General features: G+C 33.7%; 1 protein-coding gene across 1 annotated transcript in view; it reads right to left on the bottom strand.

Moving 5' to 3' along the window:
- Positions 1–12697, bottom strand: part of MDGA2 (MAM domain containing glycosylphosphatidylinositol anchor 2) — an 826502-nt gene that overhangs the window by 482803 nt on the left and 331002 nt on the right. The window contains exon 2 of the mRNA XM_047767260.1: positions 5796–5935. Within this exon, the coding sequence (XP_047623216.1) occupies positions 5796–5935 (140 nt within the window). The remainder of the gene's footprint in view (positions 1–5795; positions 5936–12697) is intronic.

Raw genomic sequence — 12697 nt, forward strand, 5'->3', positions numbered from 1 at the left:
TCAAATCTAATCGTGCATTATGAATTTTAAACTATAGGCTATATATTACAATGTGCATGCATTAATATCACTGTAAAAATTAATAGACTGAATCAGGAAAAGTATATGGAAATATGAACCAAGACATACAAAATATTTCCAAAGGACAACACACTGATAGCAGTAACAATTTCAAACTGAAGCACTTGTTACCAAGGTTTGCTAGGATTTTCATTATGCTAAGATTAGCAGCTTAGAATCTGGAGAGAAAATTAATAATGATAAAAACATTAATAACTCTGTGATAGTCATGACAATCAAGAATACATTTATATAGCAATCAAGTGACTAAATATGATCTGATTATAAAATTTAAAAATAGTCTTGCCTTATTTTTTTCATTCAAAAGAAAATATTCCCTCGAGCTGAGCTGTCATAAACTAGTAGACAATTTAAATGCTTCTTAGGTTCATGTTTTGAATATGCCTAATTATTTTTATAAACAGTTTTCAAAAATATTTAAGTGATGAAAAATGGTATTCAAATAAAATCTTAACATAGAAAGCCAACATAGAAAACCCATGAAAATAGAGTTGTTTTGATTGATGCACATTTTTATCTTTGTTTTGTTTCTGAAAAGACAAGAAAAGGTCAGCATCTTCCAGCCTTCCCTATATGCACACCAGGGTTTGCTGTTAAAACCAACTCAAAGACCCTTATATTACACCAGTTCTTTCTGTCTGTGAAGTCTGAAATATTCAAAATGTTCTACTGAGAAGTTCTTTGCAAAAATCTGCCATACTTTTTACCACATAATTTCACTGCAAGAACAAAGCGATGTAATTAAAATGCCAACATTTATTTGAGTGGGGATACCAAAAGCTCATATTAAAATTCACCAAGAAGGGAAAAATACTTGAAACCAACCAAGGAACTACTGAAAAACAAAGAGTGATTTGCTTTCTTCTATATCAATGTATATTATCAAACTATAGAAATTAACATAGCATGACTGGACATAGCATAACTGGATATAAAAAGGAAAAGGTGGAAGGATAGAATAGAATGATGCAATCCGTTAATGGTAAAAATAGCATTTCTAAGGACTTTTAAGTGTTTTAACATGTAATGTTAAACATCATTTAAATGTTTTTAAAAGTGCTTATCACAAGAAAAAAACTTGTAACTATGTATGTTAACCAAACTTAACTCTGGTGATTATTTCACTATGTATACAAATACTGAATCACTACACTGTATACCTGAAACTAATATAATGTTATATGCCTCAGTATTATACCTCAGTATTTTAAAAGAGAGAGAGAGAAAATAGTATTTTTAAAGCTATAGGGTTGACTGTTGACTGTCCTGTCTGGATTAGGATAAAGTGGAAGAATCCAAAGAAAGAGAACACTAGATGATTAAAATCCCTGATGATAAACTATCAAATATATAAATAACTTTAAACTGTTAGGAATAAAGCATCAATGTAAGATTATATATATGAGAGAGACCTTGCTAATAAATAAGGCTTAGCAAACTTTAGAAGCTCAAAATAAAGATTAAAATAACTGATCTTTTAAAAAGCAAAACCTTTTGAATAAAAATGACATATACAATATTAAAGCACAAATAAAAATCTGAAAGGTAAAATTTGCAATGCCTTTATAAGATACTGAATTTATTTATGTATTATATAAAAGTTTCCACAGGCTACAAGAATATAAGGAGAAAAACCTGTAAGAAAGTCAAAGTCAATAAGAACAATCAATAGACAAAGAAGACATGCAAATGACTTATACATTTGTACATCTGTGAGAAAGGTTCAAAGCAACTACTAATTAGGAAAATGCAAATTTAAACTGCACTACAGTGTAATTTACTTCCTCACATCAAATTGCCAAAATTTGTAAAAGATTCACTTGTTCTAAGGAAGCTAGTTACAAGTCAATTTCAACTTTGACCAAATCCATTTTAAGGAAGGACATTATGCCACAGTAATGCTGGTATACATGTAACAAAAATGTATGCAAATACATATACACACCAGAAGCATTCATTGAATTATTATTTGCAATAATGAAAATCTGTAAGTAATTCAATGTTGAAAAAAATGGCAGTGATTACATACATTTAATACACCCATACAAAGTATAATTCTGCCTTTGTGAAGATGATGTTACGTCAGTGGTTCTTAAACTTCAGTGTACATAAAAATTATCCACAGACTTTGTTAAAACAGATTTCTGACCCAAAATTTCTGATGTAATGGGCAGAAGAATTTTCATTTCTAACAAGTTTTCTCCACAGATCATACACTGGGCAATATACTTGCTGATTTGGACACCTGACCACGTGAAAAATCCTAGTCATGGAATAACACTTTTCCTTAGCTAATTTTTGTAAAGATGAAAGTGAAATGTAAATATATATAATTATATATATGGAAACACACTGCAAAGGGACTGCAAGGTGATACGCCAAACTAGCATTTACCTCTGAGAGGTGAGTGGAGGAGTGAAGAGGAACATTTGTTTTAAATATCCTATTGTTTAAATCATTGACAAGAGGACTATATTCATAATTCATTTGTTACTGGTATGGTAATATTGAGAGAGAGGAGAGAGAGGAAGGAAGGGAGGGAGGGAGGGAGACAGGAGGGAGAGAAGGAAGGGAAGAAGGAAGAAAGGAAAAAGAAAAGAAGGAAAATTACGAGAGTGGGTAACTGGCTCCTGGAATCAGAGATGTCTGGAGGTAACAATAGGTGGGCAGATTTACTGGCAAACCCTTGCCTCCTTATGCATCTTTATAATAAACCCTCCTTAAATGAGGTGATCTGAACATAGTTCTAGTCCTTGCAAGCTAAAAAATACTTATTGAGAGAGATGTAAGGCCAGTACATTAAAACACAAACATATGAACAATTTTTTTTTTTCCATTCCTGCAGCATGCACATGTCCCCAGGCCAGGGATCAAACCCGCACCACAGCAGTGACAACACCAGATCCTTAACCTGTTGCACCACCAGGGAACTCCAAGAACAATTTTTTGAATTTGCATATTTCATACCTACACATTCAACTCTAGACATTAGAGCATCTAAGTATAAATTACTTGAAAATAACAAAAAATATATATAGTTTATGTATCAATATAATGCTTATTATGTGCCATGTATATATAGTTGTGTATATATGATACACTTGGATATTTAAAACATACATTTATCCCTTGAAAGGAGTCTCTGATATAGGTATGATGGAGACCATCATCTCTCTTCTGGGGGTAAGAACACTGAGGCACTGAGAGCAGAGAGATTAAGAAAGTTTCCTAAGATCACACTAGTGGTTGTGATGGGTCCAGGGTTATACCTAGGCAGTACTAGTGCCATGGTCTCATTTCCTGCTATGTTCTGATCATCCTTACTTATTTAATTTCCCTTGGATACATGAATACCCTCAGACTATTACACACAGCCAAACAAACTTTTAAAGAAAATTTTACAGCATCTAGAAAAAAACTGCTGCTGCCTTAGAATACTTCTGGAAATGGAAATCTCTATGATTCTTGCTGCCACAGGAATAAGCACCAGATAAATAAAGCTGAAAAGTCAATGAGGAACTTCTCTCATCCACTACATTTCCAACCAACATCATATTCAGATTAGACAAAGCAGCAAGAAAGTCATTCCAGCTTCATAGTATCAGCCAAGAAAAATCATCCTCAGGACCAGATGCCAACAGCATGACCTTTAGTGTTTGGCCAGGATGCCAAGGCTCAGCTGTTCTGTCAGCCTTCCTTACACAGTTTGTTGACAAAGAGGGGACCAGATAATATTCCAAAAAGGCAATATAAACAGAAACTGATTCACCTGTAAACACCTGAATTACTTCTAGAAATAAAGAAATAATTTTATTGAAATAATACATTTTTCATAGGATTGGAACACATTAAAATTTTTCCAAATATGGAATTTCTTGGGAGAAATAAATAGAGCAATCATCTATTCCCATCTTTCAGAACTTATTTTAGCTTGATCAGAAATCAAAAATTGCATCTAGATTGCTGAAGCTAGAAAGAGAAAATGCATGAATAAAATAAATTTCTAATATTAAGGGAACTTAAGGATGAAGATAGAGGGAGGAAAACGGCTGGGGTGACTGAAAAATAAAGGTAAGTTTCATGTCTAAGCAGAACTTGAAGTTCAGAAGGTACAGAATTTGGCACATTCAATGTGAAAATAATGGCATTACCAAAGAGTGTTCTCCTGTGGCTCCTACTGAGTTTATTTGGACCTATTTTGATCCCATTTTTTTTAATGATTCTGTAATTTTCTTCTATGTATATAAATACAAAAATTATAATCTAATTATAACAACACTAAATTTTCTTTGGGATAATATTCTTGAATTAATGTTATCTTTTTTAATTTTTATAAAATTTTCATTGAGCAACATTGTTTTCTGAATAAATTTTAAAATGAAAACATTTTATACATCAGCTCCTTTGTCTATATCAAGTTGTTTTGCAATCATTTTTTTCTACCAAGTCTAATTATATTGGGTCAAATTTTGTGTTACTCAATTTTATTAAGATAATTTTATTCTTTAATACATTTTTAGTCCTTAGCAAATACCATGATGTGAAATTTTAGCCATTGTGGGTTTAGCATTTTCCAATATTTTAGAATATTTTTTTCTAAATTACTTTTATTATCTTTCATTTAACCAACAGCACACATTTTATAAAACATATTTCACCACTGCAATTTATGCATGGTCTTATCAATCTATGACTTCATTCTGTGATGCTCATGAGATGCTTATTTTTATCTGTTCTTTAGATTAAAATGGGTAGAGTCAAAACATCCTTGATAACTAAAGAGTTAAGGATGGCAGAAGCAAAAGATGAGGTTAAAATGATGGGTTCATAAAAACTCTACATGGTTCTTTTGTCACCCCTACATAGTTGTATTAGCTGGCTTTTTTTTTTTTCTCTAATACAAGTAACTTAAAATATGCAACTCTGTCTACCAAATGAGACTTCTTTTCCATCACAGTGTTTGTACTAAATACCAATGTATATTTTGAGCCGGTCAGATTAAATATATGACAATAAGAAATGGCAATTAATGAATAACATATCCTGAATATTATGTATCAAAATTAAATTTTAGATCATAGGTACTATATTACCTTACATCTATCCCTTTCACTCCCACAAGCTTTTTCTTTCACTCCCACAAGCTTTTTCTTTGCTCATTGTTTATAATTTTAGTGCCCTTTGAAAGTCTCAATTTCTGTTCTTGCTATTAAATTAGCTTATAAAAGCTGTAGCCGATCACTCTGAGAACTTGAATGCATACAGCACCTGCAAACATTTGTTTCCCAAGGTTTTCTACGAATATAACAAATAGGAGTAAGGCAAGCATGTGACTTCTTACATCATATTCTTAGAACAAATGCTTCCTCTACAGCAATTATGTCATCGTGAAATCATATTCCACATTCTAAAATAAACTCATTGCCATATGAATTGTTATCTTACTGAGATATTTTTGTAGTTGTCTTTTTTTTAACAGCTCCCTTAGAAGTGTCTTAAATTTCTCACAATACCAAAACAAAAATTTCTTTTTTTCTCTTATCCACATGAATACTTGAATATTCAGCATTCATGACCCTTATCCTGCACTGCACACACACATACTTGAATGACACACACGCACACACATTTTTAGCTAAATTTTCTAAAATAAATACTTTTTGACCACCAAGGAAAGTCCAAAACAGTTTAACACATCACGGCTCAGGACTCACCTGTGGACGTGGATGTCCTGTGACCAGGCAGGTCAGTTCCAAGGTTTCTCCTTCCCGTATAGTGTAGACCCTTTCCGAGTAGCGCTCTTCCTCAATGTTACAGGCCAAGCCTGAGTGCACAATACGAACCGTGGGGGGAGCTGTAGAGTCAGGAAGAAGAGAGACAAGATACATGAAAGGATAAGTAAACTGTCTTCCCATGAATCATCGTGATTGTTAAGTGCAATTCTTTTTAAACTTTGACATTGTCAGATCCATCAATCTTAACACTTTGAGCATCCCAAGCCATTGAAGATTTTGCTGGACAGAAACTTGGACAGAAAGCTTCAAATTTATCTGTAATCTACACATTCTGAAAATGGCAAATAGGAATGGCGGGAGTCGGGGGAGGAGAGGGGATTGATGGGCCAGGAAACCACAATCATTATAAGATCAATGCTAAAATTCGATTGTTAAAATGTGAGTTCTCTAAAAATCTAAAATTTAATATAGTAAAGGATATTGTCCCAAAACTAGGTTGTGCAAACAAAGAACATTGGAGTGGAGAAAGGAGTTTGAATTAAAGGTATTGTTATTTTTCTATAATTCTATAAACCCTGTAGTGCAAGGAGGGAGCTAAATAGGAAGATTTGGTTACCAAGGATGGAATACTAACTTAGTTTTCAATATTTATAGACTTTGTATTCATAGGAGCAAAAGATGATCACTGAATTAAGCCACTGATGAAGGCCATAGATCTCTGATGCCCAAGTATAAAATTCTGATTCAAGACATTTAGTTCTCATGAAACTGTCCAAATTCCTAAATATAATTTTCTCATACTTCAATACACATGGGCTCTCATTCACTTACATATCATTGGAAACCCACTATACGCAAAAAGACTTTGGGTCATGAGAAATACTTAGATAATAAAACCTGCTTTTTGTCATCAAGGAGATTACTGTGACTAGCTTCAAGCTGGAGATCATCCTCATTTTTTAATTCAACATTTTTGTTTGTAATACATTTGGAGTAGAGAGGAAAAGGGGTTATTTTAATTAAATGCAAGAGGAAAAAGCTCTATCTACCTGTAAAGAACAGTAAGCTAAAGAAATTCCTGGTAGCAATCTCAGCCTGAACATAAGTATTATTAGCAGAGGCTGTATATGCTTAAACATTACTATAGGCATATTTAGCATTTTTATTTATCATTTAAAAGATCACAAATCCTATAAAATTTGAAGGCAAAGTTGGTGATTTTTATGAAGGAGATAAAGTTACTAATAGTGCAATTTATAGGAAAATTTATTTGGGGAAAATCTGTGCTATGAAAGAAGAAAAATTAGTTTCCAATATCTAATACTTTGTTTTACATAACCAAAATGTTTATAATACTGTAGAGTTTAAGTGAAAAGGGCATATTTTGTTATTGTTTTAATTTCAAACTGAAAAACGGAAAAGCCTACTTATGGATAAAGTGACAACCAGTTATTTCCACTTTTTCTTTTTTCTGGATACTCAAACAGGGTCTTGTTCTTCAAACTTCAAATTCAGGATGTGACTCTCCAATAACCAGTACCAAATGACACAAAAACATTGCCCTCAGTAGGATAAGAATAAATAATATATTAAGAAAAGTAGTTCTTACATTTAATATGAATAATAAACTTCCCAGGGACTTGTTTAAAACATAAATGTCACAGGTGTACACAGAGACCTACCATGTATGCAGAAAAGCCCGGGAACCTGCCTTTTTACCAAACATCTCTGGTGATGACAACGACAATACTACTTAGACCAAATTATTAGAAACAACTTTCTGGGTCTTACAAGTATTTGTTTACTAAGGAAATACTCCATGGAAAAATGTCCTTTTTCTTTTAATTTTTTTCATATAACTAAACATCATAGTATGCATCTTTTCAGTGGGTTAAAAAATTAAAATGATGTTTAAGCAAATCAAATGTTTTGTTTGGTCTATAAAACAAATTTATCAAAAATTTTCTATTATGCCTTTGGACTCCATCTATACACTGTAAAAATTTGTTTAGCTTTAACATTAGAAGTCATCTTCAGTATTTATCTGGGTGTTCTGATGTATTTCAGACAGGTTTCCTACAAATCATTTCCTACAGTGATCAAATTTAAACTTCAATTTAGATAGGCAATACTAGAAAGTTACTTATTTTTAAACATCTGTCACACAACTGCATACATATTACAGAGGCTAACAAACTGATGACAATTAACACCAGCAAAATATAAATAGAAAATGTGTTAAATAAAAAAATAGAGATTAATTACCTTGAAATATATTTCTACACCAAATTTTAGCCTAACAAGTGATAGCTCACATCTTTGTTAGTACCTCTAATTATATAGGAACATGACATTTTTTCCATACTAATTTACACTTGTTATTTTTGTTTTAATTTCAAATCAACCAATAGTATTCTTATTTTAAGATGTAGCTTTCCAAAGCATCATTATGCAAATACATAGCTTTACTTAAAACATTTATATTACAGAGTAAGCATACTGTGCTCCTTTACAAAGTTTAATTTTCTGCTATTTTCTTCTATATTTTAATGTGTTCTTGGAAAAAGTAATTGCCTACATATTGTAGTCATCATGAACCTTCCACCTAATCTTATAAGAGGGTGGAATATTCTACTAAATTTTAAGTGTTTAAGATGTATTTTTTCTAGTATTCATTAAAATATATGATTAATACCCCCCCCTTTTTTTTTTGGTGGCTACACCCGTGGCATATGGAAGTTCCCTGGATTGAATCCAAGCCACACTTGTGGCCTAGCCACAGTTATGGCAATTGCAGCAATGCCAAATCTTTCTAACTCAATCCAGCAGGCTGGTGATCACAGAGACCAGAGCTGCTGCAGTTGGATTCTTAACCCATTGTGACATGACAGGAACTTCACGATCAATACTTTAGAAGCTCAATGATAAGGTGAACATTTTGGAATCTTCCATTCAATCTTTTGTTCTGCAGAAAGCTCCACAAAAAGTCTTAGAGAACATCCAGGTCAATAGCTCTTATTTCCAAATTAGGGCAGCAAAGCCTGAGGATATCAGGTGACCTGATTATAGGACCACAACTAGCTATAGCCTAAATTAGACCAGGGCCCCTGATCCTATGTGTTTTTTTTGTTTGTTTGTTTTTTGTTTTTTTACTACTTCATGCTATTAAAACTACATCGACATAGTTAAAGTAGGGTTTCTAAATACCTCCTAAACTAGACCTAAACCAGACTGAGGGAATAAACAAGATTGAGAAACTGTTCATGAAGTAAAGCATCATAACTAGATCAACAATTTAAGTGTATAATTGCTCCAAACTCTACCAATGTAACACTGTCCCAATTTACCATCCTGCCTTCAGCCCCTATCATATCCAGAAAATCTTACAACTGCCAAAATAATTTATTGTAACTCCTATTTTCACCATGTTGTGGTTCTGCCTAAGAATCTATAATGTCTCCCCATGACATTTCAGAGTCCAAATCACACCAGTGGCATGTAAGTGCTCTGTAAATGGTCCTTGTAAGTGACTACACAACTGAAAATTCCCACTTCTCTGCAATGTTAGCCCAGCATCAGTGGGAAGGTAAAAAGTAGTGAGAATACAAGTGTCTTTGTTCATGATGTTTCCGCTTCTAAACTGCTTCACTATCTTTGCACCAATGTTGCTGAGACCTTCCTGGATTACTTAGCACTGATCCTCTTCTCTTTTTTCTAGGATATGTGTATTGCCCAGTGATTCTCCTTTTTCTTAATGTTCTAACTGGAGATGAAGCACCTCATGATGCAGATGAATGCCATTTTGGGTAACTGTTCCACATCACATAATTCAGAGCACAGAGTAAATATTTAATAATTAATTTATAACTGTTAGCATATATCCCTATAAGGACTCTAACCTCCTATTTTTGAAAATATCAACTATTATGACACTGAATTTGCTTACTTTAAATATAAATGCAGTTTGCAGTCCTATATCTGAAGCAAGACACGTTCTATCCTCTGCCTTGTCGGAAAAAACCTCATTCGTCACTGTGAAACTGGACTAAGGGTTATGATCCTTTTTGCCCTGTAGAGTCAGCAATGAATTAAAATGTTAAAATACTGCATGAGACTCATATCCATCTGAATTTTCTTGCAGTAAACCAAATCCCATTACATAAAAATCTTTCCTAACACTAATCATATCAATGCCCTTAATTTGAGTAAACTGCCTTTGGGTTCAAGGGGTCAGCCTAAAAGGGCAAAAGAGAAACATTCTTTTATCTTGTTAGAGCATACTTTTGAAAGTCAAACCAAATTCTCTCTGTATTCTGTTGGAGAAAGAACATAATTTATTCTCCAATGGCAATAGTAGGCATGTTTTTTAGCCTTTTATCTCAAATAAAGACTTTCATATATTTACTTAGCAACTATAGATCAGGCATAAGGCTGTGTGCTGAGGATATGAAGCTTAATGCTGTAAGTTGTGTCATCTACAGGTTTACAGCCTATTTGGTCTGTCCTATATGTGTGTGTGTGTGTGTATACAAACATATATATGAAATAAAAATATATACAAAATATACAAAAATAGTAAAAAAAAAATTGCAGTTGAACAGAATAGGTACTCTAACAGAAGAAAGTAAAAAGTGCTATAAAAGGACAAAGCCCAAAATGATTAACTCTGAGGGATTCCAAGAGGTTTCACGAAGCCAGTGACAAATTTAACCTAGGTTTGGAAAAACGTTTATGGTGGAAAAAAGGGGAAGAACATTCCAGAGAAAGGAAGTAGTGTGTTCAAAGGCATGTCTGTAAGAGACTGCCTGCATTGTTTAGGAAATAAGTACATAAAAATGTGATCCATGTGGTTTATAATTTACTCCTAACCTGGACACTAGTACCACTCTCTCAATCTGCCGTGAAATCTCCAGACATAAGAAAGACACTGTACAGCCCTGGGAATAGAAATGATGGTGAGACCTACTTTAGAGGTCTTAGACAGGATTTGAAGACGAATTGTATGTGACAGTGAGGGAGAGGAGTTAGGATGACAATAAAGTTTATATTTTGGTTAAATAAGTGAAAAGTATGAAAACTAATTTTTTTAATAGAAAATATTTTCTCGATCACTATGGACTCCAGTTTTTACAGTAGGGAGAGACTTAAGATGAGGGGCTCTGTGCCCAAGTCACAGAGGGCTTTTTTAGAGTGTGGACTTAGACATGAAGTGTTTTTGAGGGAGAAGCTTCTTCCTCATTCCTGAGGGACAATGCTGTACTAGCCAGTTGTAAGTTTGGTATCAGGAGTTTTCTCTCCTCTAAGAACCCCAAGCAAGAGCACTATACTTTGGTAAATCCCTCAAATTCCTGGTCTTACTATTCTCTGGGAATTCAAGTCGCCGGTACAATCTCACCACTATGCCACACTAGGTCAAGATAACTTTCTGTTCTCAGCTTAGGTCACATGTCTTCTGGGGAAGGTAGTGTGGAGGGAAGGGGTCTCATTGAAACCCTCTTAGAAGCCCCAGTGAAGACTACAGTAAACCCCTCTGCACCAGCATCCCTCACACATTCTCAATTCTGTTGAGAGACGGAGACACAAACACAGAGACAAAGAGATAGAGAATGACTCACTGCTCTCATGTGGTCAGAGATAACAGAATTAACACTTACTTATACCATTCTCATAGTGGTGATCAGTTTTTTTTGTAAAGCAAACCAAACAATAATCAAATACCCTTCTATTTTTCCATTGATTTAAATGATTACATGATTTCATAAAACCTTTCAGTTTCCTATGACATCTTATGTTTATCTAATTAACACTGCCAATAATTGGTCTCTTCTACTTTGTTCACCACTTCCAATGTAGCACATGTGAACAGTACTTTCAAAGTGTTTGTATTCCATTCTTATTTTCTCTCTTCCCTACCTGACTCATTAGTTTAAAATACTACATGAACTTTCCTCTCCCTTCCTTTTTCACAATGATCTCCAAATTCAACTTTTAAATTAAGTATTGTGTCTACAGGTGTAGTGTATAATTACGCCTCTTCTTATTGACAACTCTTTTGCCTATATATTTCTCCCGAAGTTCATTATATTACATATTTTAATATCGACACTCAGGTAGGGAAGAGGAATAATATGAGTATTTGGGAGTGGGGGTGAAAATTTTAGTTTTAGATGCGGATGCTGATCTGGCCAACAATTGAAAAGTTGTTGCTGGATATAAAGATTGAGAGCTTTTAAAAATGGTAGTTTATGGTTGAGGGCAATTAAGTGGATACAATTTCTAAAACAGACCGTTTAGAGTGAGAAATTAAGAGGATAATAACAGAACCAAAAAGATCTGAATTCTTGATGTAGAACTGATGTAGCTGTTAATATGAATAGAGGCAGAAAGACAGAGAGAGAGATACCCAGAGGTAGAGGGAAAACAAAGAAAATATGTCTCCTTAAATGTTACATGAAGTTCAAGAATGGTCACCTTGAGCAGAGTTACAATTAGTAGGAGGACAGAGAGAAGATCCTTGCTTATGACAGTTAGGAGGGCAGTGGTGAATTTCAAGTGAGATTTGGCTGTAGGGCAATCGGGGTGAAAGATGATGATGGAGGTGAGATTTGACTGAGAAGGAGAAAAGTCTTAGTAGCTCAAACCAAACTTCAGGCAAAAAGTAAAACTTCAGTTAAGGTCTACCCATATGTAAAAAGGAATGATAAGTATAAAACTGAATATTTGAATAGTACTGTATCATTATCTCAGGATTGCAAAGACTGTTTACATTATAAAAAACAAACTATATCTTCTCCCATTCTTTGGGTTGTCTTTTTGTTGTTTAGGGTTTCCTTTGCTGTGCAGAAACTTTTAAGTTTAATTAAGTCCCATTAGTTTATTTT

The sequence above is a fragment of the Phacochoerus africanus genome, chromosome 2, assembly GCF_016906955.1.
Source record: "Phacochoerus africanus isolate WHEZ1 chromosome 2, ROS_Pafr_v1, whole genome shotgun sequence".
Lineage (NCBI taxonomy): Eukaryota > Metazoa > Chordata > Mammalia > Artiodactyla > Suidae > Phacochoerus > Phacochoerus africanus.